The sequence below is a fragment of the Ahaetulla prasina genome, chromosome 4 (genome assembly GCF_028640845.1).
Source record: "Ahaetulla prasina isolate Xishuangbanna chromosome 4, ASM2864084v1, whole genome shotgun sequence".
In the NCBI taxonomy this organism is placed as follows: Eukaryota; Metazoa; Chordata; class Lepidosauria; order Squamata; family Colubridae; genus Ahaetulla; species Ahaetulla prasina.
The window spans coordinates 12,493,383-12,519,502 of NC_080542.1; the positions used below are offsets into that span (position 1 = coordinate 12,493,383).

The following is a 26,120-nucleotide window of genomic DNA, read 5'->3' on the forward strand; positions in this document are numbered from 1 at the left end:
AAAGACAGGCCGAGTAAATTTGGAGACAAAAACTCAATTGTGGCTCGATATCCCTTTCTCTCCAGCTTACCCACCGCAGATAAGCCACGCTTCGTTTTAACCAGGTTTGTTGAGTAAGCGGCCCAGTAGATGCCTCACGCTCCCTCCGAAAATTCCCAAGCGAAGCACACCAACCGAAGCGACCTAGCACTAAGGAGAAATTTCCTAACCGTGAGAATAATTAACCAGTGGGACGGTTTTGCCTACTGAGGTTGTGGGCGCTCCATCACTGGAGGCTTTTAAGAAGAGACTGGACAGCCACTTGCCTGACATGGTATAGGGGTCTCCTGCTCGAGCAGAGGATTGGACTAGAAGACCTCTAAGCTCCCTTCCGGTGATGATGATGATGGTGATGGTGAAGACACCACCACTTGTCTGAAATGGTATACTATATAGGGTTTCCTGCCCTAGCAGGGGGTTGGACTAGAAGACCTCCAAGGTCCCTTCCAACTCATTCTATTCTATTCTATTCTATTCTATTCTATTCTATTCTATTCTATTCTATTCTATTCTATTCTATTCTATTCTATTCTATTCCATTCCCTACCCTACCCTACCCTACCCTACCCTACCCTATTCTTTGACGCTCTGCGTCAAAGCGTGAACTCCGCCTTCCCGCACCCCCACCCCGTCCCAAAGTAGGATGGGCGCCCGCAAAGCCAGGAGGACAGCGCTCCCCCATCCCAAGCTGCTGGACCTACCTCAACCCATCATCCACGGCAATAGCAAGAGTCTCTGCAGGACCTCCCCTCCCCACCTCCCCTCACCCTCCCGTCCCCTCCCCTGCTCTTTCAATTGCAAGTTTTTAACAGTCACGCGGTTGGAAGGGACTTTTGGAGGTCATCTAGACCATCCCCACCTCCCCTCCCACTGACGCAGGAGACCTGTCCCAGGGATTCAACCGCCCGAACGGTCGGACCTTTCCGATCGACAAGCTCGGGCGTCTTGGCCACCGAGCCACCTAAGGCGGCTCGGTGGCTAAGACGCGGAGCTTGTCGATCGGAAAGGTCGGGGCGGTTCAAATCCCTCGTATGGATCTCCTGCTTCACGCAGGGGGTTGGACTAGATGACCTTCAAGGTCCCTTCCAACTCGGTTACTGGCCCTGCCAAAGCGCGATGGGGCCGGGGCCGGCGAGCCCGGGGAGAACACACACACACACACACACACACACACACACACACACACACACACACACAACCCGCAACCGGCCCATTCCCGCTTTAGAAGGTGGACTTCGGGCCGGGGCGCTGACGTCACCCCGCCCCCCCTCGCCCTTACCTGCTCGCTGGAGTCCCGAGGAAGCCTCGGACGCGCCTCCCGCGGCAGCAGCAAAGCAGCAAGCAGCAGCTCAGCGCTCGGAGCTTCGCGCTAATCGCTTGCAAACTTTCGCCTCCGCTCTGCGCTTCACTGCGACGGCCACCGCGATGTCGCTCCTGCTGGAGACGGTGGGTTTCTTCCTGAGCATCGTCGGCTGGGCTCTGCTGGCCGTCACCCTCTTCAACAGCTACTGGAGGGTCTCCAGCGTCTCGGGCAACGTCATCACCACCTCTACCATCTTCGAGAACCTGTGGCAGAGCTGCGCCACCGACTCCACCGGCGTCTACAACTGCTGGGAGTTCCAGTCGCTGCTCGAACTGCCCGGTGAGTTGGTGGGAGCTTGGCCAGATGGTGGTAGTGGGGGTGGGGGGCTTGCGATCCCCCTAGGAAGGATCGCCCTGGGGAAGGGATGGGCTTTGTAGTCCGGCGCTCCCCAAGGCCGTCGGGGTTGCCCAAGGGACCCCAGGAGGATCGCTTGCCCGGATCCTGAACATTTTTTCCCCAGCCGTCGATTGGAGGTGCACCGTTTCTCGCGATTCCCAGGCTGTATCGGGGATCGGGAGGCGGTTGATCCAGTTTGATTCCCCAGATCTCGAGCCGGCTTTGGGGAGTCTTTTTTTGGGGGGAGAGGTAACTGGAGTTCCCGGAACTGACCCTTTCCAGAGTCTTGGGGACCACAATACCCATCATCAGTTGTATGTGGCTGCACGAAGTTGGTCGTCCAGGTGCTCTGGAGCGAGGCGACTTTGGAGAGTCTTTTTTTTGGGGAGGGAGACTCACTCCCTCCCCCCCCCCACGTAGCTGGAGTTCCCGGAAACGGCCCTTTCCAGAAACTTGGGGACTACAATACCCATCATCAGTTGTATGTGGCTGCACGAGTTGGTCGTCCAGGCGCTGTGGTCTGGAGGGGGGTCCGGGCGGGGCTGTTGTTGATTGTGAGCCGGCTTCCCTTTGCCTTAGGAAGTTGGGGGAGCTTCCATCCCTTGGAGGCTTTCAAAAAGAGATTGGACTGGCCTTTGTCAGAAATGGTGGTTAGGTAGGTAGGGTCTCCTGCTTCGGCACGGGATGGTAGTGGTGGGGGGTTGGACTAAATGACCTACAAGATCCCTTCCAACTCTGCTACAATCTGTACCCCCATTCAAACTGCCTCTCTTCCCTGCTGAACCCCCAGTGACGCTGAATTGGGGGAAATTCTGGGAGTTGAAGTCTCCCAAATGTCTTAAAAAGTTTTCAAGTTTGAAAGAAAAAAAAAGCACACTGGCTAAACATGCGGCAAACAGGTGGCTTCGATGCCATTATCATAAACTGTATTCCGTCTCCTGCAAATCTCTCGCAAAGCAACCATAGAAGAGTCATTTTAATGAATGCTCAATTAATGCAACCAATTCAGAGCGTGCCACTTAATTTTATTGCAGACCTGAGCATTCTCCTTGACTCTCTCTGTTAAATTTTATTATTACCATGTGCCCTTTATCCTGCCAGCTGTGCAACGAGCAGAAATGCAGCAAAGGGACCCAAGGGGAAATTCCCCTTCCATGCCTAAATGGTGCAGATATATTTCTTTGGTCATCTAGAGACAAAGACTAGGCTAGGCTAGGCTAGGCTAGGCTAGGCTAGGCTAGGCTAGAATAGGCTAGAATAGGCTAGAATAGAATAGAATAGAATAGAATAGAATAGAATAGAATAGAATAGAATAGAATAACAGAGTTGGAAGGGACCTTGGAGGTCTTCTAGTCCAACCCCCTGCTTAGGCAGGAAACCCTAAAACACTTCAGACAAATGGTTATCCAACCTCCTCTTAAAAACTTCCAGTGTTGGAGCATTCACAACTTCTGGAGGCAAGTTGTTCCACTGATCAATTATTCTAATTGTCAGGAAATTTCTCCTTAGTTCTAAGTTGCTTCTCTCCTTGTTCAATTTCCACCCATTGCTTCTTGTCCTGCCCTCAAGTGCTTTGGAGAATAGTTTGACTCCCTCTTCTTTGTGGCAGCCCCTGAGATATTGGAAGACTGCTATCATGTCTTCCCTAGTCCTTCTTTCCATTAAACTAGACATACCGAGTTCTTGCAAATGTTCTTCATATGTTTTAGCCTCCAGTCCCCTAATCATCTTCGTTGTTCTTTTCTGCACTCTTTCTAGAGTCTCAGACGCTTGATTTGATTTGATTTGTTTGGTCCAGAATTAATTTTGCATGCCAAGCTCAACTTTTTAAAAATCAGGTGAGATATTTTCTTAAGGGCTTAAAGTCGCGCTTTTCCGCGGCTGCGAGCGATCCATACATCCCTCCTGCTCTGTTTTCCCACGGAGCCAGCAGGGGGCAGCAACGAGCAATTATCTGATCATGGATAGGGAAACACACACATACACAAACACGCTCCCCATTAAGATCGGAATAGCTGTAAACATATTTTTGGCTATAATAGTCATTCTCGATGCCAGCCAAGGCTACATTTTAGGCAGATATCCTGGTAAGTTGTTTGTGGAACCAATCGCTGAGGTTCACACACACACACAAAAAAGTCTGCAGGTAAAATTGTGAAATTCTTACCTGCCAGTGCCAATTTAAGCACGGATGATTGGCCTCCTGGCTTTTGCACAAATGTGTGTGTGTGGGGGGGGAAATGTGGTTGGTTCCGTTTCGCCTAAGTGTGTTATTTGAACTTTAGCCGGTCTGGTTGGTTAAACCGTAGCTTGATGGTTTAGCAAGCCCAGCATACCACGGTCAAAGCCTTTTGGTGACAAAATACGGGCCGTCCTCGACTTACGACCGGAATTGAGCCCAAAATTTCTGTTGCTAAGCGAGACAGGGGTTAAAAGTTGCGTTTTGTCTCATTTTTACAATCTTGCTTGCCACCGTTGTTCAGTGAATCGCTGGCGGGGTTACCTTTGGTGGCACGGTTGTTAAGTGAATCTGGCTTCGCTGGTTGGAAGGTTGCAAAAAAGGGATCACGTGACTTTTGGACACCGCAACCCCGTCGTAAAGATGAGTCAGTTGCCAAGCATCTGAATTTTGATCACATGGCCATAAGGCCGCTCAAATGGTCATGAGTGTGAAAAACGGGCCTAAGTCACTTTTTTTTCAGTGCCATTGTCCCTCCGAACGGTCATTAAATGAACTGTTACAACTCAAGGACTACCTGTACAGTGAAGTCACCCAGAGAATAAGTAGCTATTTGTGGAATGTGAATGCAATCGGCACGATAACTTATTACGCGTTTTAGTGATCAAAACGAGCAGGTAATATGTTCAGAGGGGCTGAAAAATGAGTGCTTTGAGAACCAGGGTTAAGATGGACTAACCCAGGAAAAACCTGTTTGCAAAAAAGTCTCTTTTGACGTCATTAAAGGAGGAGAACCATGTTAGTCTTCAGTTGTAAAAAAAAAAAAAAATCCAGGCGTTGAGAAGTACCTTTTCAGACTGCAGAAAGTCCTTGACTTACAACAATTCATTTCGAGACCGTTTAAAGTTACGGCGACAACGAAATTATTCGTATTTATGACGGTTGCAGTGTCCCAGGGTCATGCGATCAACTTTGGCTACCTTCGGATAAGTCAACGGGGAAGCCAGGTTCACTCAGCGTCCGTGTGGCTAACTTGACCACGGCAAGCGATTCACTTAACAACTGTGGCAAGAAAGGTCCTAAAATGGGGCAAAAATTAACTTCACAAATGTCTCGCTTAACAACAGGAAAACTTGGGCTCAGATGTGCCCGTTAAGTCAAGAATTGTACCTGTAATATATTTTATGAGAAGGCAAATGTTTTTTGTGAAATGCTACTTGCTTCATCATACGGGTTGGACTAGATCAGTGGCCACCAACTGGTGGTCCGTGGACCACTGGTGGTCCCTGAGAAAATTTTGGTGGTCCGCAGAAAAAATATTTGCATTTTTTTTATATTGCACTGAATCAGGGGTTCTCAAACTATGGCCCTGGGCCAGATACATCCAATGAACGTTTTTGTCCTCCCCGGCCCCCAGGAGCACTCTGCAGGCCTCCCAAGCCCTCTGCGCACCCTGTTTTGTGAAAAACAGACCCAATTTTGCCAAAAACGGGACGCGCGGGGGAATTTTCGGGAGGCCAAAACAGGGCCGTATTCGATTTATAAGACACACCAACATTTCCACCCACTTTTTTTGGAGTGGGGAGTGTGTCTTATAGTCCGACAAATACGGTAAGTGAATTGCTGCATTTGTTATGTTAGTAAGAAGGCAATTGAATAAATCTGACATCCCCACGGACTTTGCTTGTCAGAAGGTCGCAAAAGGGGATCACGTGACCCCGGGCCACTGCAACCGTCATAAATACATGCCAGAATTTTTTTGTTGAAGACGTTTCACTTCTCATCCGAGAAGCTTCTTCAGCTCTGACTGGATGGTGGGGAAATGGAAGGGTTGATATTCCTTGCAGACAGTTGGTCGTTTGCCTCCTTTTTTAGAGAGTCGTTGAGGCTACTCGGAGGTCTGTCTGTGACCTCAGGGTCACCTGAGTAGCGCCAATGGTTCCTGTAGTCTGCAATTTTTTCTCCAGAAATCCGTTCATACTCCCACACTCAGGTGTGGGTTGCTGGGGGTTGGCAGGGGCTCGGGAGAAGCTCTAGCTAAGATTCTGTGTAGTTCAGAGCAGTGGTCACCAACTGGTGGTCCACGGACCACGGGTGGTCCCTGAGAAAATTTTGGTGGTCTGCAGAAAACTTATTTGCATTTTTTTTTATATTGCACTAAATCAGGGGTCCTCAAAGTATGGCCCCTGGGCCAGATATATCCAATGAACATTTGTGTTGCTGCAGAGAGTCTCCCCCTTTGGGGTCTTTTTGTGTGGGTCAGAGGGGGGGCAGGAATTCTGTCTTGGGGTCTGCTTCAGCCTCCTGGTGCAGGGCTTTGGGCAAAGACTGGAGGGAAGTGCTGCTGGTGGCGAGGAGCCGGAGGACCTTGTTCCAGTGGGACTGCATCATGGCCTGGAACTGGCTGACCATCTCAGCCCGCTGAGCCTCCAGGCGCCGGTACCTGGCCTTGCACTCCCACAGGTCTTCCCCCTGCTTGGAAAGCAAGCCTATGCTCGTAGTCCTCAGTGAGGTGCTTCTGCTGAGCCTCCTTCTCATTCAGATCCAATTTGAACTGAGCAGCTGTTTTTGCCAACTCTTTCTCATGGTGGCTGCTTAGCTCCAACAACTGCTTCCTGTTGGGGCCCTAAGGAACCCAGGTGGGCGGGCAGGTGAGGAGTGGCTGGCAGGAGACGGGTGAGTAGAGGTGCCCCTCGATGTGAGTGACATTGAGTTGGCCACGCCCACCCAGTCACATGACCACCTAGCCACACCCTCCCAGATGGTCATTAGGCAGATCATATTAGTGGTCCGTGGGATTTAAAATTAATGAATTTAGTGGTCCCTGAGGTCCGAAAGTTTGGGGACCCCTGGTTCAGAGAACCCACAAATCCCACTCCTTCTTGGCCCCATCCACCCCGCCCCACCCCTCCCAGGAGTCCCCACATGGCCTGTTTTGGATGTAGGTAAGTGCAGGGCACGTGCGGAGGCTTGTGGGAGGGCGAAAAATGGGCCTACCAGAAGTTCAGAAAGGCTGGAAATGGGCCTGTTTCCAGCCTCCGGAGGGACTCCAGTGCCTGGAGAGGACGTTTTTGCCCTCCTGGAGGCTCAAGAAAAGCCTCTGGAGCCCGGGGAGGGCAAAAACACCCCTCCCTGCTTTGCTGCAGAAGGCTGACTAGGCCACACCCACCATGGCCACGCCTACCCAGCAACCGGGGATAGAGAACCCCTTGCTAAAATTTTTGAAGCCCACCCCTGCCCACACCATTCGAATCTCCATGAAATCTCTTTCGAAGCGTTGCTTGGATGAAACTGCACACACACACGTTCGACAGGCTCTGTCTGAGACCAATTTGTGACAAGGAAGGGAATACATTGGACGGGGCGAAACGGAGAGGACAGAAGATGGAACACTTGGCCTGAGACCATCCCCTGTTCAAAGTGCAGCTGGGATGGAAGCAAGGAAATAGCCCCGTTTCTCCTTGCTTCCTGGTTAATATTTGTCACTACACCTCTGCCAAAACAATAAGACCTTTTGTTGGGATTTTCTCCTGCCACGAAGAGGCAGGACCCAAGTTGAAAGGACTAGGCGATCTCCGAAGACAAAAGATCAAGAGGTTTTCCCTTCTCGAGTGTCTGTCACCTTCCAAGTTTCCAAAGATGCCTTCACTTCTTGGGGTACATGTCAGGGGAGGGTGGTGTCTTTATAACTAGACAAACCTTGAATGCTGGCTTCATCGCCTGGAAAGACAAACAAAGATTGTAGCATTTGTGAGATGATTCTGGGTCCAGAGAGCAGTTTGGTCTAGCGGTTAAGGTGCTAGGTTAGAAGGTAGGAGACTGTGATTTCAAGTGCTTCGTTGGTCATAAAAGCCATCTTCGGGCCGGTCACCAGGAGATTGGAAGTTCTAGTCCTGTCTTGGTCAGCTGGGTGACTTTGGGCCAAATACCAGGAGACTGGAAGTTCTAGTCCCATCTTCATCAGCTGGGTGATTTTGGGCTGATCACCAGGAGATTGTGAGTTCTAGTCCCACCTTAACTATGGAAGTCAGCTAGATGAATTTGGGCCAGGCCTTCTCTCTCAGCCCCACTCACCTCACAAGGTTGTTGTTGTGGGAAAAAGAGGAGGAGTCTTTGATCTGTCCGCTGGCTTGAGCTATTTGTAAAATAATAAAGGTGCGATAAAAGAAAAGATGAACAAACAATAAACAAAATTTTTCTTCTCCTTCCATGTGTCTGTGGCAGCTTATACCTGCATTTCTCTATACCCATTTTCCCTAAATTAGTATACAGCCAATATTCTGGACTGCAAACCTCATTATCCACAGCCAGCGGTGGGTTTCACATAACCTTACCACCAGTTCACCGCGCGCACGCGCGCACACACGCTTCACTTGTGTGTGCGTGCACCCCTTCCACACATGTGCCCGACCTCCCGCTCACGCGCTTTGCTCGCTTGTGCACCTTCCGTGCATGCGCCCGATCTTGAAGACGTGGCTAAATATGACGGCATTATGTCCAGGCGGGTCGCCGCAACCGGTTCGCCTCCATCCACAGTCGCTGCAACCGGTTTGCCTCCATCCACAGTTGCTGCAACCGGTTTGCCTCCACCCACAGTTGCCGCAACTGGTTCGCCTCCACCCACAGTTGCCGCAACCGGTTCACCTCCACCCACGGTCGCCACAACTGGTTCGCCTCCACCCACGGTCGCCACAACCGGTTCGCCTCCACCCACGGTCGCCGCAACCGGTTCGCCTCCACCCACAGTCGCCGCAACCGGTTCACCTGAACTGGTCCGAACCGGCTAAATATCACTTCTGTCCCCAGCCCATGGGAATTTGGATAGGCGAGACCTCCACGTTGGGAGCGTTTCAGGTGGTGGCATGCTTTGTTTTTTTTTTAAGGAACTAACATTTGGGGTCAATTGCGTCAGCTTGCTGTTTGTCCAGGGATTGCTGAGGGGGTCAATCTATGCTGTTGCTACACAGGACCTTATTTTTGTTCTGGGTGAGGGAAGAAGGAATGTCAATGCAGGTTGAGACCATTGACAGAAGAAAACAAACAGGGCAATTTTTTTTCGGAGGGCGGAGTTTATTTGCTCAGCAGATAAGTCAAGGATGTTATCAACATTGACCTAAAGGTAACTCTTTATAAAAATAAACATTCGGTTTGGGCACATGGGCGATGGATTGTTTTGGCAGAGACCAAAGCTTTTCCGCCATTTGCGGTCAGCTTCAATCTGCAATCAACTCTCCTGGGCCTGCTTTGTTGTCGCTTGATATAAATCCATCCAGTCATCCTGAAATGTAAATGTTTATCTCAGCGGTTAGTTGAGTCAACCGTGGTTGAATCAGCCAACTGATGCTAACTCGATTTGTCTGTTGGGAAAATCCACTTGAAACGCCTTGATTTATTGTGCAACCGGGTTCGAAGTTCCTTAAAGTCGAGCCAGCTGTGTGCTGCAGCTGCCAACCAGGCCAACACGGTCCTTGGGCTGCATTAGCAGAGGGACAGAATCAAGATCACGCGAAATGTTAATACCGCTTGATAATGCCTTGGAAAGGAAAGCCACGCTTGGAATCCTGCCTCCAGTTTTGGTCGCCACGATGTGAAAAAGATGTGGAGACTCTAGAAAGAGCGCAGAGAAGAGCGACCAAGATGATTAGGGGACTGGAGGCAAAAACATATGAAGAACGGTTGCTGGAATTGGGCATCTCTAGTCCAGTGATAAAAGGGAGGCGGTGGCTGAGTGGGTAAGACGCTGAGCTTCTCGATCGAAAGGTCGGCAGTTCAGTGGTTCGAATTCCTAGTGCCGCATAACGCGATGAGCTCCCATGACTTGTCCCAGCTCCTGCCAACCTAGCAGTTCGAAAGCACGTAAAAAATGCAAGTAGAAAAATAGGGGCCACCTTTGGTGGGAAGGTAACAGCGTTCCGTGCGCATTTGGTGTTGAATCATGCCGGCCACATGACCACGGAGATGTCTTCGGACAGCGCTGGCTCTTTGGCTTTGAAACGGAGATGAGCACCGCCCCCTAGAGTCGGGAACGACTAACACGTTATCTATCATCATCTATCTATCTATCTATCATCTATCATCTATCATCTATCTATCTATCTATCTATCTATCTATCTATCTATCTATCTATCTATCTATCTATCTATCTATCTATCTATCTATCTATCTATCTATCTATCATCTATCTATCTATCTATCATCTATCTATCTATCTATCTATCTATCTATCTATCTATCTATCTATCTATCATCTGTCTGTCTGTCTGTCTGTCTGTCTGTCTGTCTGTCTGTCTGTCTGTCTGTCTGTCTGTCTGTCTATCTATCTATCTATCTATCTATCTATCTATCTATCTATCTATCTATCATCATCTATCATCTATCTGTCTGTCTGTCTGTCTGTCTGCCTGCCTGCCTGCCTGCCTGCCTGCCATCATCCTAGCTTTAGGATGCTAGCTGCAGTTCAACAGTTCAAATCTCACCAGGGTCAAGTTCAGTTCAAATCTCACTCAGCCTTCCATCCTTCCGAGGTGGGGAAAATGAGGATCCAGATTGTTGGGGGCAATCTGCTGACTCTGTAAGCCGCTTAGAGAGGGCTGTCAAAGCACTATGAAGCGGTATATAAGTCTTAAGTGTTATTGCTATTGCTATTTAGGAACAATATACCCGCTCTAATCATTATATAAAAAGGATTTGTAGCTGCAGATTACAAAATCTGTCTAGTCTCAAGCCATTGATACCATTTGTTCCAAATGATGTAATAATCTGGCTCTTCTTTTTCTTTAATTTCTTTTGTTAATTTGTCCACCTCTGCACATTCTACAACTTTTTCTATCACGCCTTCATCTGTTGGCGTTCTTTCCTGTTTTCCAATTTTGTGCATATGTTACATCTGCCTAGTACAGGGTTGTCAAACTCAAGCCCCAGGGGCCGGATCCGGCCTGCATGGTACTTAGATCTGGCCCACGAGACCACCCTGGAAACAGCGAAGGCCAGTGGTGCTTCTGCCAGCGAAAACGGCCTCCCGAGCTCTATTTTTGGCTGCCACAGCCTCCCCTATGCCAGTGAAAACGGAAAGCTCGCAGCCCTCCTGAGTTCCGTTTTCGCTTGCAGAGGGTTGTAGGAGGCCCTGGCAGCCGAAAATGGACCTCGGGAGCCTGTTTTGGCCGCAGAGCCCTCAAGCTACCACAGGTGCCCCTGACACGAGTGACGTCGACCTGGCCGCCCCCATCCTGGCCATGTCCCCCCCCCCAGGTCAAACACAACCCTGATGAGGCTCTCAATGAAGTCGAGTTTGACACCTCTGGCCTAGAAAATCTCTCTCTCTCTAAAATAAAAACATGTGACTTTTTAAAAGCCAGTGGAAACAGCTGCACTCACTATTCTCCTTTTTTTTTGGTCTCCCCTATAGCATATCTGCAAGCGTCGCGGGCCCTCATGATCACTGCCTTGGTCCTGGGTTTCTTAGCGATTATGAGCAGCATGTTGGGCTTACAGTGCACCAAAGTGATCGAAAACAACCCCAACGCGAAAGCCAAGTTGGCGGTCACCGGAGGCAGCTTGTTCATCCTGGCCGGTAAGCTTTCTTCTGTACGGATAGTCCTCGACTTGCGAACACAACGGCGGGGCCACCCCACCCCCATTTTCTGTCACTAAGGGAAACATTCATTCAGTGCGTTTTGGCCCTGTTGTATGACTTTTCCTGACACCGTTGTAAAGTGAATCGTTCCGTAGGTTAAGTCGGCGACATGGAGATTAAGTGAATCTGGATTCTCCCTTGACTTTGCTTGTCAGAAGGTCGCTAAAAGGGGATCACATGACATTCAGGGGTGAAATGCTACCGGTTTGCTCCGGTTCGGGCGAACCGGTAGCGGCGATGGTAAGTGGTTCGGCGCAGTGGTAGTCCGGCTACTCACCCGGACATCATTATTTCCTGGTTTTAACCAGGAAGTAACCTGTTTTTTACCCTCTGCGCATGCATAGAAGGCTTTGTGCATGCGCAGAGGGTCCAAAATCGACGTGAAGATGGCGTGTATCCTCGCTTCCAAACCGGTAGGGAAGGTAAGCAGATTTTACCCCTGGTGCCACCCCCCATCCTCCCGGGATACTGCAACCGTCATAAATATGAACCAGTTGCTAAGCGTCTGAATTTTGATCACGTGATCACAGGTATGCTGCAACGGTCGTGTGAAAAATGGTCGTAAGTCACTTTTCTCAGTTCTTTGAATGGTCACTAAACGGACTGTTGTAAGTCAAGGACCACCCGTACTTGCACTGGCTGTTATCTTTGGGTGGGATTATGAAATCCCTGCAGCTGTGAAGCGAATCTGACTTTGCCCATTGGTTTTGCTTGTCGGAAGCCAGCTGGGAAGATTACAAAATTGTGGGGTTTTTTTGCATCCAGTTTCAGTCACCCCATTATGGAAAAGATGTTAAGGCTTTGGAAAGAGTGCAGAGAAGATCAACAAAGATCAACAGGAACAGTGGTGGGTTTTAGAAATGCTTACCACTGGTTCGCCCTGTGCATGTGCAAGCTCACTTTGCGCACGTCTCTTTCACGTGTGTGCCTGGCCTTTCAGGCATGCACTTTGCTCATGCATGTGCCTTCCGTGCATGCGCCTGGCCTTGAAAACGTGGCTAAATAGGACATCTTTACACCAACGTCGCCGCTATCCGTTTGCTTGAACCGATCTGAACCGGCTGAATATCATCTCTGAACAGGCTCAAACATACAAACAAACATGTGGTACCTTGCTCAATAGTAGTAACTGTGAGAGGGATCTTAGAGTCCTAGTGGACAACCATTTAGATATGAGCCAGCAGTGTGCAGCAGCTGCCAAAAAAGCCAATACGGTTCTGGGCTGCATAAACAGAGGGATAGAATCAAGATCACGTGAAGTGTTAGTGCCACTTTATAATGCCTTGGTAAGGCCACACTTGGAATATTGCATTTGGTTTTGGTCGCCACGATGTAAAACAGATGAGACTCTGGAAAGAGTGCAGAGAAGAGCAACAAAGATGATTAAGGGATTGGAGGCTAAAACATATGAAGAACGGTTGCAGGAACTCGGTATGTCCAGTTTAATGAAAAGAAGGACTCGGGGAGACATGATAGCAGTCTTCCAATATCTCAGGGGCTGCCACAAAGAAGAGGGAGTCAAACTATTCTCCAAAGCACCTGAGGGCAGGACAAGAAACAATGGGTGGAAATTAATCAAGGAGAGAAGCAACTTAGAACTAAGGAGAAATTTCCTGACAGTTAGAACAATCAATCAGTGGAACAACTTGCCTCCAGAAGTTGTGAATGCTCCAACACTGGAAATTTTTAAGAAAATGTTGGATAACCATATGTCTGAAATGGTGTAAGGTTTCCTGCCTGGGCAGGGGGTTGGAGTAGAAGACCTCCAAGGTCCCTTCCAACTTTGTTGTTGTTGTTGTTGTTGTTGTTGTTGTTATTATTATTATATGAAGAACAGTTGCAGGAATTGTGTATGTCTAGTTTAATGAAAAGAAGGGCTGGGGTGACATGATAGCAGTCTTCCAATATTTGAGGGGCTGTCATAAGGAAGAGAGGATCCCCTTCTTTTCCAAAGCACTTGAAGGCAGGACAAGAAGCAATGGATGGAAACTAATCGAGGAGAGAAGCAACCTGGGACTTTAACGAAGTTAAAAGAAGAAGAACTGTTTAACAAAGGGGGAAAAAGTCCCGATACGTCATGTGACGACAACGTGACGACGTGAGTTTGACACACCTGCCCTAGACGTTAAATTCAATCTATGTTCCATATGTATTTTTCCAAAACGATCAAAAGTGAGAAGCAGGTGATAATTTATCCCAGAGGTGATTTTCAGAGACTTTCCAGTTCTTCTTTGAAGACATTTTGCTTCTCATCCAAGAAGCTTCTTCAGTTCGGACTGGATGATGGGGAATGGAAGGATTTATACTCCTTGTAGACAGCTGGCCATTTGGATCCTTTTAGAGAGTCGTTAAGGCCACCTGGAGGTTTATCTGTATCATCAGGGCCGTGGTAGCTCAGGCTGGTAAGAAGCCTGTTATTAGAACACAGCAGCCTGCAATTACTGCAGGTTCAATGCCCGGCCCAAGGTTGACTCAGCCTTCCATCCTTTATAAGGTAGGTAAAATGAAGACCCAGATTGTTGGGGGGGCAATAAGTTGACTTTGTAAATATACAAATAGAATGAGACTATTGCCTTATACACTGTAAGCTGCCCTGAGTCTTCGGAGAAGGGCAGGATATAAATGTAAATAAAAAAAAAAAAAATCAGAGTCACCTGAGTGGGTGTGGAGCAGGAATGGAATTCAGTCTGTTCGGACCAGTTTGGGCGAACCGGTAGCTCCGACAGCTGAGAGAAAACTGGTTCGCTCCGATGATCAGGTGGGCCTGCCCGTCCACCCTTGTTCTATATTGACCTTTATTTCCTTTGTTTGAAACCCAGCTGACTGGTGCGGCAGAATAGATTGCCGCACCTCAGCTGTTTTACTCAGCCGGGCTGCAGTAGAAGGTAAATTTTAGAGCTGAATTCCAACACACCGCGTGTGCACGAAGTGTGCACTCAGCGAACCGCTTCTTACACCGGTTGAATCCCCACCACTGGTGTGGAGCCTTCTTGGAATTGTGTTGTAGACTGGAGATAGATGCGCCACACCCATTTGCACTACTCAGGTGACTCCGAGGACACAGACAAACCTCCAAGTGACCCCGACGACTTTCAGAAAAGAATGCAAATGGCCAGCTGTCTGCAAGGAGTATAAATCCTTCCGTTCCCCATCATCCAGTCAGAGCTGAAGAAGCTTCTTGGATGAGAAGTGAAACAACTTCAAGGAAAAACCAGAAAGTCCAGTTGCCTCTTGAAAAAAGCACCTTTGGGACAACCATGACCTGGATGACGGAGAATCTCCATAGACAACGGGTGATAATATGCACCAAAGAGTTTAAATTTTTTTAAATGAACAATTTAATAAAATTACGTGAGAATAGTTCTTCTGTCTGACGTCAGTTTTGCAAGTACGGGCACTCCTCGACTTACGACTGTAACTGAGCCTAAAGTTTCCACTCCGAAGCAAGACGCTTGTGAAGTCAATTTTGCCACATTTGATGACTTTCCTTGCAGCAGTTGTTAAAGTTAATAACGTGGTTGTTTAGTGAATCAATGGCTCCCCCATTGATTTTGCTTGTCCGACGGTCGCAAATGGGGATCACGTGTCATAAATATGAGTCATTTGCGAAGGGTCCGAATTTTGATTATGTGACCATTGGGGGAGGATGCAACAGTTCTCAAAAATGGTCATAAATCCCTTTTTATCTAGTGCTGTTGTAACTGTCGTATCCCACTCCTCCGCTGACGGCCGGGTCAGGGAAATCCGAATCAGGCGTCCTAGCAAAGTCCTCAGGGCAGGCAAGAGACCAGAAAGTGATTTCAGCAAGATATGTTTAGACTTTGCCTGACTCAGAGAATGCCAGAAAGCAGGTCCTTTATATAGGCCATGGGGTGTGGCTCTATGACTCAGCACTTATCCAGGCCTGCCCCTCCCTTCCTGCTGTTGCCTCCGTCTATCAAGTCTTCTGACGCGAGGGTCACTCCAGTCTGCAGCTGTTGGCAATTGACCTCCCTCAGGCTCACATGCTGTGGAGGAGGGGGAGGGGTCTAGTTGCTCCGTTTGCCTGGGCATGGAGCCAGAGCTGGGGGCTGGAGATACTTCCTCCTCTTCAGCCTGTCTGAGCATGGAGCCAGGGCTGGGGCCGGGAGGCATACTAGGACATTCCTCCGTGTTCAGAAGCAGGTAAGAAGGCCCCGGCTGTGGTGAGATCGGACGAGACACAACAGTAACTTCGAACCAGAGGTGAAATCCAGCAGGTTCTGACAGGTTCTGGAGAACCGATAGTGGAAATTTTGAGTAATTCGGAGAACTGGCAAATACCACCTCTGACTGACCCCAGAGTGGGGAGGGAATGGAGATTCTGCAATATCCTTTCCCCTAAGAGTGGGAAGGGAATAGAGATTTTGTAATATCCTTTCCCCTAGGAGTGGGAAGGGAATGGAGATTTTGTAATATCCTTTCCCCAGGAGTGGGGAGGGAATGGAGATTTTGCAGTATCCTTCCCCTGCCATGCCCACCAAGCCACGCCCACCAAGCCACACCACGCCCACCAAGCTACGCCCACAGAACTGGTAGTAAAAAAAATGTGAATTCCACCACTGGTATAAGGTTACTCTACTAATATTTTCCCTTTAAAAAATCAACATGGTGGAGAAACATTTAGCCATTGCTGATAGGAAACACGGATTTTGTGTGTTCTCTCATTGCCACAATCCTTCTTGTGGTTCTTTATTAACTTGATTCAATTTGTGTATTACTCGATTCAGTTTGTACAGCTGCGCCTTTGTGAGTCTTCTTCCAAAGGAAGGCATTATCCTTCTCTCTAGATCAGGGGTGTTAAACTCAAGGCCCGGGGGTCGGGATCTGGCCGATGGGGTTCATAGATCTGGCCTGCAGGCCTGCCTTGGAAACAGCAATTGAAAATGGCGCTCAGGAGGGTTGCGTGCATCTTTCCCAGGTTCCGTTTTTGGCTGTGATGACCTCCTGTATCCCTCTGTGAAAACGGAGCCCAGGTAGACTGTCGTGGCTGAAAACAGAGCCTTGATAAGTGACATTGCGCTGGCCAAGCCCCCTTGGCCACGCCACCCCCTCCCCCAAGGTCAAACAGAACCCTGATGCGGCCCTCAATTACCGTATTTTTCTGGTATAAGACATTCCAGAGTATAAGACGCACCTTAGTTTTGGGGAGGAAAATAGGGGGGGGGAAATTCTGCCTCTACGTACCAGGTATTCATCTGGCTCGAGTCCTTAGCCTGGTCAGCTTCAACGTATTAGTTTGCTGGTTGTGAGCGTGTGTGCGTTGGGGCTGATAATCAGCTTTAAAAGCACAGCTGAACGTGGGAGGGAGCTCCAGTGAGTAAAGCAGGCAAAGCGCGGAAGCGATAAGACAAGGCAGCAGCTGTCCTGGGTTGTCATTTTCAGTTCTGTGCCTCCCGTTTTCAGCTACCAAATGCTCCGTTTGAGAGCCGTTCAAGGCTGCGGGGATTGCCAAAGCACATTGCCGCTGATCGCTGCCTGAAAATGCGACATGCAGAGGCCAAAAACGGGGTGTGCTGTGACCTAAAATGCGATGTGCAGAGGCTGAAAACGTGATGCACAGAGGTGGTGATCGGTGGCAATGTGCTTTGGTGATCCCCGCAGCCTTGAATGGCTCTCAAGCGGAGCATTTGGAGGCTGAAAACGTGAGACGCCGAGCCCAAAAATGCAAGCCATTGTCTGTAGCAATCTCTGCAGCCAGGAAGAGGACGGGTGGAGGCCGAAGGCTGGGGGCCAGCGGGTGGGCGGGGCTACACTCAGAGTATAAGATGCACCCAAATTTTCAGCCTCTTTTATGAGGGGGAAGTGTGTCTTACACTCCAAAAAATACGGTAAATTGAGTTTACACCTCTGGTGTAGATGATCCTTTGGCCCTCCAGCTATTGGTTTTCCCAAAAAGCAAATCCTGTCAATCCACTCAAGGGTTCACCCCAAAGCTATTTCTCACCCCAAATATCCTTTTTTCTCCTCCCTCTTCAGGTCTCTGCGGGATGGTGACCGTTTCATGGTACGCCTTCAATATCACCCGGGATTTTTTTAACCCGCTCTTTGTCGGGACAAAGTAAGTATCCAACACGTGGATCCCTATTCTTTTTTTTTTTCTTGGAGTATCCTGGTCTCAGCTAGCTCAGCCACAGTTGTGTCAGTCGCCGTGACAAGAAACAAGCCAACTTGGTTTTCTTTCCGATACTGACTTCGTTTATTGGGTCTGCTACAAACCGGGTCTCAGTAAAAGTCGAGGTCTCTCTGTATAAAGTCAGCGCTGAGAGCTTCTGCCTCTCATCCCCTTTTAAACATCCTGCGCTGATCATGCCCCGCCCCATGGCTGAACTGCTCCATTGATTGGACGCCCAGCCGCTCTCTCCCTCCTCGTCTGACAGCCTCAGCTGCCACATCATCTGCTAAATCCCAGAATTCAAATAGCTCTTCCTAAGGCCCAGCGCTCATCTCCATCTATCCGGGCCACCAGTGTGCTGATTCCTTTCTCATGCTTGCCAAATGCAGATCCCTGAAACCCTCAAACAAGTCCTTGATATGTCATCCCTTTGGATCTTTGATTAGGGGCTGCTCCCATGATCCGTATCCCTGTAGCATCATGTGTCGAGCAGGAGCTGGGCTCGACACCTGGGTTTAAGGCTGAAAAAAGAAAATGGCAGGATGGACCATTTTATTGATTTATATATTATTTGTATGCCGCCTTTGAGCAGCCTGGTGGCCTAGTGTTGAAAATGCTTGCCTCCCACTCAGAAGGTTGAAAGTTAATTGAAGGTTAGTTGAAGGTTGACTAAATATTGGCAGATGTTTCTCTCCTAGGGCCCAAGGAAAAAATATCTACTGTGAACTCCATGTAGACATCAGGAAGGGGATCTGTCCAGTGAACGCTCAGCTCCAACCATTCACCCCAACTCTAGCCTGAATTAAGGGATTACAGGGTTGTAAAAAGGGAGCTTATTTATATCCCCACCTTTATTATTTTTTTCAAATAACTCAAGGCGGAAAACATATCCAACACACCTTCCTCTTCCTATTTTCCCCACAATGCCAACCCGGTGAGGTGAGTTGGGCTGGGAGAAAGAGGGACTGGCCCAAATCACCCAGCTGGCTTTCCTGCCTAAAGTGAGACTATAACTCACTGTCTCCCTCTATAGAATAGAATAGAATAGAATAGAATAGAATAGAATAGAATAGAAAACAGAAGAGAGTAGAGAGTAGAGTAGAATAGAGTAGAGTAGAAGAGAGAATAGAAGAGAGTAGACTACAATAGAGAACAGAGTAGAATAGAGTAGAACAGAACAGAAGAGAACAGAATTCTTTATTGGCCAAGTGTGATTGGATAGACAAGGAATTTCTCTCCAGTGCATAAGCTCTCAGTGTAAATACAAACAACGAAGTGATACGTCATAGCTCATAAATCATAAGATACAATCATCAATCATAAGAGACAAACGCCAAATGATAAATCATAATATACCAACAGAAGGTAGTAGGAAAGATGGGAAGATGAGAAAGGTAAGATGATGACAAGGATAATAGCAATACAGCGCTACGACATGGGTAATAATCTTCAGGCCTAAAACAACGCTGAGGGATTTAGGTGTTTGGCAGAGTGATGGCATGGGAGAAAAAGCTATCTTTGTGTCTAAGTTGTTTCGACATGCAATGCCCTATAGCTGGCATCTTAATGAGCCCAATATGAAGGATTTAAACAATTTCTTGCTCCTACTGCAGAAGGTTAAAATAGATCGTTCAGATGCTTTTTTTCCTGATGAGGTGGAATAATTAAACAATTATTAACGTTGCCTTTGGATCTCAAGTTAAGTTCCTACTTAAAGCTGTTGCTCACTAGGGCAGTGGTCACCAGCCAGTGGTCCTGGACCACTGGTGGTCCGTGAGAAGATTTTGGTGGTCCGCAGAAAAATTATTTGCATTTTTTATATTGCACTAAATGCTATTTATCTTTTAAAAAAATTCATATTAGTGGTCCTCGGGATTTAAAATTATGAATTTAGTGGTCCCTGAGGTCCGAAAGGTTGGTGACCCTTGCGCTAGGGGACTTTTGAGCCAATTCTTCTGACTCACTGTTCCTGATAGAGAAGGGTTAAAACCAGAGGTGGGTTTCAGCTGGTTCGGGCGAACCGGTAGTGGCAACTATGGGGAACTCCGCTCACCCGCCCGGACGTAATGCACGAGCACTGCTCACGCGCGGAAGGGCGTGCTCACATTTGCGAACCAGTAGGGAAGGTAAGTGAGTCTCACCTCTGGTTAAATCCGTCCCATAGATCCAGAAAATGGGAACTGTCAATGCATCCATCAATCAACCACCCCACCAATCAATTACACCCCTTTTGTTTATTCAGATACGAAATTGGACCTGCCTTATATTTAGGCTGGAGTGCTTCCTTGCTGGTGATCATCGGAGGCTGCTTTCTGTTCAGTTCCTGTCGGACCAACTCATCCCAGGACAACAGGTGAGAGAGAGGGCAGGACTGGCATGTCAAATACAGGTAGTCCTCGATTTATGTCCACAGTCGAGCCTGACATTTCTGTGGTTAAGTGGATTTTGCCCCAATTTACCAGCTGTCTTGCTACAGTTGTTAAGGGAGTCACTGGAGTTGTTAAGATAGCAACGCGGCTGCTAGGTGAATCTGGGTTCCCCATTGACTTTTAGTTCTGACTGAGCTCCCCAAACACAACAAACCGTCTGAAGTTAACTTAAAGATTCCTTTATTAGGAGTGCCGGCAGCCCCAGCAAAAAGTTTCTCTCTCCCCGCACGCTAACAAGTCCATCCAGCCATATAATTGAATAGTTGTTGAATCGTTGTCTGACACATCCATTCATCTTCTCCACCTGCCTTTTATCCCCAGAGCTAGTGTGGGGCTTTGCTAGCAGCAGTGGCTCTCCCATCCCAAGGATCGGCCCATAGATTTCCAGTGCTCTCCTCTCCTCTGCCTTCTGCGCATCTGCGCGTCAGGCACTGGACCCAGCTGTTCCTCCTCTTCCTCATCAGCCACCTCCAGACCTGGGGGCTGTTGACTCTCCGAGGGCTGATGGAGGCCTAGGCTCCACCTCTGTCTCTCTCTCTCGCTCTCTGCGAGCTCCATTCTCTCTTCCCCCTTGGAGCTCTCAGGTTGCCTTGATGCTGACCTGGACTCCCACCGCCTCCTCCGATTTGGCTGATGGAGGGCCCAGCGTCCGACAGGCCACAACCCTTTTCTTTGTTAGGTCGCAAAAAAAAGGATCACTTGACCCCCGGGACACTGCGATGGTCATAAATATGAGTCAGTTGCCAAACTGACTGAATTTCGATCACGCGAGCATGGGGATGCTGCAACAACCATTAGTGTGAAAAACGGTCGCAACTTATAAAGTCCCCCTTATTTCAGTGCGGTTGTAAATTTGAATGGTCACTAAATGAAGGTGTTGTAAGTCGAGGGCTACCTGTACTTTTCTGAAACCTTATTCAATCCAAACACTGACGTTAGCCTCTTCTGCTCCTAGCTACACGTATCCCTACAAAGCCCCCAAGGTTGGCACGGCGGCTCATCACCCCTCAGTCTCTCATCCCCGCAGAGAGTCCAACACCAGCAGTAATGGCCAGTATGGCAAGAATGCCTATGTCTAACCTGGGAAATGGTGGATCAGGACATCCCATCATTTTGGATGCATCCCTGGGAACCCAGAAGGCCAAAGACTCTTCCAAAAATGACTCGTACCAAGGGAGAACTTTTTTTTATCCTTCGACTTTCTTACATTGTGAGGAGGCTCTGAATCTAGAGGTGGACTGCAGGCATGTTTCTGGATCTGATCCTGGCCAATGCCACATTGGGCAAATTTATTTATTGCCAAGAAGTGTATAATGGACTTTTAAAGTACATATCTATGTATCTATATAGGTATTCAGCAAGAATGGAGATTGTTTCTCAGATTTTTTTTTTCTCCGGATGCCTGTTGTTCAGAAGAATTGATGGCGCCAATGACGGGGATTGAAACTCATGTTAAATGACCTCCTGTGGTTTGTAACTCAAGGGTGGGGGACATGAATGTATGTGTGAGACAAACTGATCCATGCTTGGAGGAAGTCACAGCTGGAGGCCTACTCTTCGTTCAAAATGCTAAGATATCCCTGTTGTGACCCAGGCCCAAGTAGGTAGTAATCCGTGGAAAAACAAACAAACTTTATTCGAATAGCTGGGAATTACTTCATTCCCAGTGTTGTTCAACTGAAAGTAAAACAAATGCCTCCCAACACAAATTCCTCAGTTATCTCGCAAACCTTAGTCCAATTAGGCAAACTGCCAAAGGCCCTTCCTGGCAAACATCCAGAAGCCACAAAAACAAATACGTAGACGAAGCAGAAGATGAAGCAGAAGGCGCAGCTACAACATTGTTTTCCGGCAAAGCTCAATTGCCGTTGCTGGTCTGTTTAAGCCTTATGGGAGGGGCCAATCATCTCATGGCCCTGCTCCCGGGTTGTCCTCTCTGCTTGAGCTGCTCTTGCCTTCTGGCAGCTCTTCTCATGTTTGCATTAGGAACAGGCTCCTCCTGTTCCTCTGCCTCACTACTATCAGTCTCTGGAGGCTCTGGAGTCCGCACCTCACTTTCCGATGGCCCTGGCCTCACCTCAGCCTCATTGCTGTCCAACTCTGTTACCAGCTCCATAGGCTGCTGACGGACCACAGCAATCCCTAACATTGTGTGGAGATTGACCTCCGAATTGGGTGTACATGTTTCCCTCAAGTCAACACTCCTAACCGATGGAGATGCTAAATTGTGTGTGAATGTATGTGTGTGTGAAACCTTTTTAGGGGAAAACGGAAGTTAACCATTGGATCAAATGATACTCGTTATTACGATTGCCTTAAAAAAAAATCTCCACAGACAAGCATCCAGGAAGACCTTAAATTTTGAAAAACATGTCATGTTCACAACCCTAGCAACTGTGGACTTCAGTTCCCAGAATAGATGACGGGGGGAGGGGAGGGGAATTCTGGGAGTTGAAGACCACACATCTTCAAGTTGCCAAGGTTGAGACGCATCGGGGATACAGTTTATTCCAATTCGTTGTCTTCTTCTGCGAATTGACTGTCCTGTGTTGGAGAGCTTGAACCTACGGATGTTCTAGCAACTCACCTTTCCCCAAAAAGCAACGTTCAGAATGGAGTTTAGCAGCCGGCCATCTGCTTTCTCCACGCACCTGGAGAGCAAGTTTGAGATCTTTAGAAGAAATAAAGGGGTAATTGGTTTCTGTTTCTTCAAGAACAGGGATTGTCAAACACAAAGCCCGCGGGCTTGATGCGGCCTGCGATGTGGTTCGGATTCAAAAAAAATTCCAACAGTTCTGTGGGCGTGGCTTTGTGGCCATGGCTTGGTGGGTGTGGCAGGGGAAGGATATTGTAAAATCTCCATTCCCACCACACTCCAGGGGGATGATACTGTAAAATCTCCATTCCTTCCCCATTCCAGGGGAAGGTTACTACAAAATCCCCATTTCCTCCCGATCAGCTGAGACTCGGGAGGCAGAGAATAGATGGGGGCGGGCCAGTCAGAGGTGGCATTTACAGGTTCTCTGAACTACTCAAAATTTCTGCTATGGGTTCTCCAGAACTGGTCAGAACCTGCTGAATACCACCTCTAGATCCAGCCCATGGGGATGTCCTGGAAAATTTGAGGGGCCGGCGTGTGTTGCTTCAGCCCGGTCTACTCAATACGAAGAGGCAACATCGGGCCAACAGTTTAGGGAGTGGCCTGAAGCTGGCCCTGCCCACCCAGTTGGCCATGCCTAGTGAGTGATGTCAAGCCGGTCACCCAGTTGTTGTCCCCCCGAGGTCAACCACAGCCCTGATGTAGCCCTCAATGAAATTAAAGAAGGAAATGAAGGTACAGCCAACAGAAAGAGGGAATCCTTCCCATTCTGAGATCTGACCGACTTTCAAATACTTCATAGCTTTCTTAAATCTTAACAACTTAAGACATGGGGACTTCCACTCCCAGAATTCCTTACCCAGAGGGATTCTGGGAATTGAAGTCCACCCATCTTCAGCTGTAGAGCTTGAGAAACGCTGGTTTATAGGATTCATCCTTTAGATTTATTATTGCATAAGAAAGTTAAGGAGGCGGCTGAACAGGAGGTTTAGCTATTTATTTTTGGGCTAAGTACTGAACATCAAATGGGAGGCACGGAGCAAAGAGTGACTTGGCTTCCTTCCTACCTGTCCAAGAATCAGAACGACATGAGGACATTTTAAATGGTGTCGCATCTTGAAACTACAAGCTTCTCCTTCCTGCCTGGCTGCTGTGGAGTACAACTCAAAAGTTTATTGTCATATGTTTTTAAAAAAGAAAGAAGTAAACATGTCTGTGACCTGTTTTATATAAAGACACACTGTTTGCAACTGCAGTACCCGACGTTGGATTGTCGTGTTTGGAATTTCAACATGGAACGTTGGAAAGGGTGAGAGGGGAGGGGAGCAGGGGGTGAAATGCTACAGGTTCTAACCAGTTCAGGCGAACCGGTAGTAATAAAAGCTACCAGTTTGGGCGAACTGGCAGTAAAAAAATGCTACCAGTTCGTCTGAACCGGTGTTTCCGACAATCAGCTGTGCCATACAATTTATATTTGCTAGAAAGCAGGAAATCCTGCTTTCTAGCAAATCTAAATTGCGTGGCACAACTGTTCCCTCCCCCTTGCTGTTCTACTTACCTTAAACCCCCTTTTTCCGCACAAAGTGTGCGTTTGGTGTGCACCGAACATGCGCAGGCAGCAAACTGGTGGCAAACCGTGGAGGATTGGAGGGGAGACCAGTGAATTTATCTTACTGAATTAAATGTTGTAATCAGCTGGGTGGGGTTGCTCATTGCAGCATCCGTGGATTTCAACCTCATCTGTTTTGAGCCCGGCCATATTACATTTATAGCATTTATATACCCCTTCATGGTGTTTGACGGCACTAAGTGGTTTACAAAGCCAACCTATTGCCCCCAACAATCTGGATCCTCGTTTTTTACCGACTTCGGAAAGATGGAAGCCTGAATGAGTCTTAAAATGGTCAGGATCAAACTCCTGGCTACGTGCAGAGTTAGTCTGCATTCTAACCACAGCTCTTGCAATCCAGCATTCGTAAAAGTATTTTACTAAATCTATGTGCTTCTCGTTTACACATAAGCTCTCCTGGTTGAGGATTTGAACTAGGAGTGATAAGACCCGAGTTCTAGTCTACCATTAGTTCAAGAAGACCCCTGCCTAGCTTTAGATCAGTCACATTGAACTGGTCCTCCCAATCTATACTTGGTTTGTTATGGGGAGAAAAGTGGAAGAGATACAGCCTTGAATACTGGAACACACGCCAGCATATAAATTTCCATGTTGTCCTTGATTTAGGACCATATTTGGAGCCAGGATTCATTGCTAAGTCGAGACAGCTGCTAAGAGAGTCGCATCTGATTTTACAACTGTTTTGGCCATGGTTCTTAAGCAAACCACTGCAGTCCTTAAATGAATCACGTGGTTAAGCAAATCCAACTTCCCACATTGACTTTTGCTTGCTGGAAACAGGTCGGGAAGGCTGGAAATGCCAGAATGATGCAATTAAAAATACTATTAATCTTTGACTTACAACAGGTCATTTTAATGACCATCTGAAGTTACAGCGGCACTGAAAAAGGTGGCTTATGACTGGGTTTTTTTGCACTTACGACCGCTGTAGCATCCCTATGGTCACATGACGAAAATTCATACGCTTGCCAACTGACTCCCTGTTTATGACGGTTGCAGTGTTCTGGGCTCATGTCATGCACCTTTTGACAAGCAAAATCAATGGGGAACCCAGGTTCACTTAACAACCGTGTTACTAACTTAACAACTGAACACCAGTGGCAAAAAAAAATCATAAAATGGGGGAGAAAAAAAACCTCACTTAACATATGACTCACTTGGCCACAGAAATTTTGGGCTCAATTGTGGTCATAAGTCGAGGACTACTTGTACTTGGCGGTGGCCAAATGCATGCATTTTGGATCACGTGCATGTGGGGATGCTACAAGAGTTGTGTGAAGAGAAGTAGTAAGTCACTTTTTTTCCATACCGCTGTTACTTTGAGCGGTTGCTAAACCAACAATTGTAAGTCAAGGATTACCGCATTTTTCGGCATGTAAGATGCCCTGGAATATAAGACGCACCTTAGCTTTTGGGGAGGAAAATAGGGGGAAAAAAATCTACCTCTGCCTACCACGTATTTATCTGGCTAGCGTCCTTAGCCTGGTCAGGACATTAGTTCGCTGGTTGTGAGCATGCACATTCCTTGGGCTGATGAGCAGCTTCAAAAGCACAGCTGATCGTCGGAGGGAGCTCCAGTGAGTAAAGCAGGCAAAGCGCGGAAGCGGTAAGACAAGGCAGCAGCAGTTCCGGATTGCCATTTTGGGCTCCCTGCCTCGCATTTTCAGGCTCCAAATGCTCTGTTTTGAGAGGCATTCAAGGCTGCGGGGATCGCCAAAGCACATCGCCGATTGCTGCTCAAAAACACGACGCGCAGAGGCCAAAAATGGGGTGTGCGG

At 48.1% G+C, this 26,120-nt stretch overlaps 1 protein-coding gene across 1 annotated transcript; it reads left to right on the top strand.

Moving 5' to 3' along the window:
- The first annotated feature begins 1,370 nt into the window (after window positions 1-1,370).
- Window positions 1,371-21,300, top strand: CLDN15 (claudin 15). The gene is made up of 5 exons (XM_058183940.1): window positions 1,371-1,681; window positions 11,324-11,488; window positions 17,549-17,630; window positions 19,927-20,037; window positions 21,069-21,300. The coding sequence occupies exons 1-5, from the start codon at window positions 1,465-1,467 to the stop codon at window positions 21,190-21,192; spliced, it is 699 nt and encodes a 232-aa protein (XP_058039923.1). The 5' UTR covers window positions 1,371-1,464; the 3' UTR covers window positions 21,193-21,300.
- The last annotated feature ends 4,820 nt before the right edge of the window (window positions 21,301-26,120 follow it).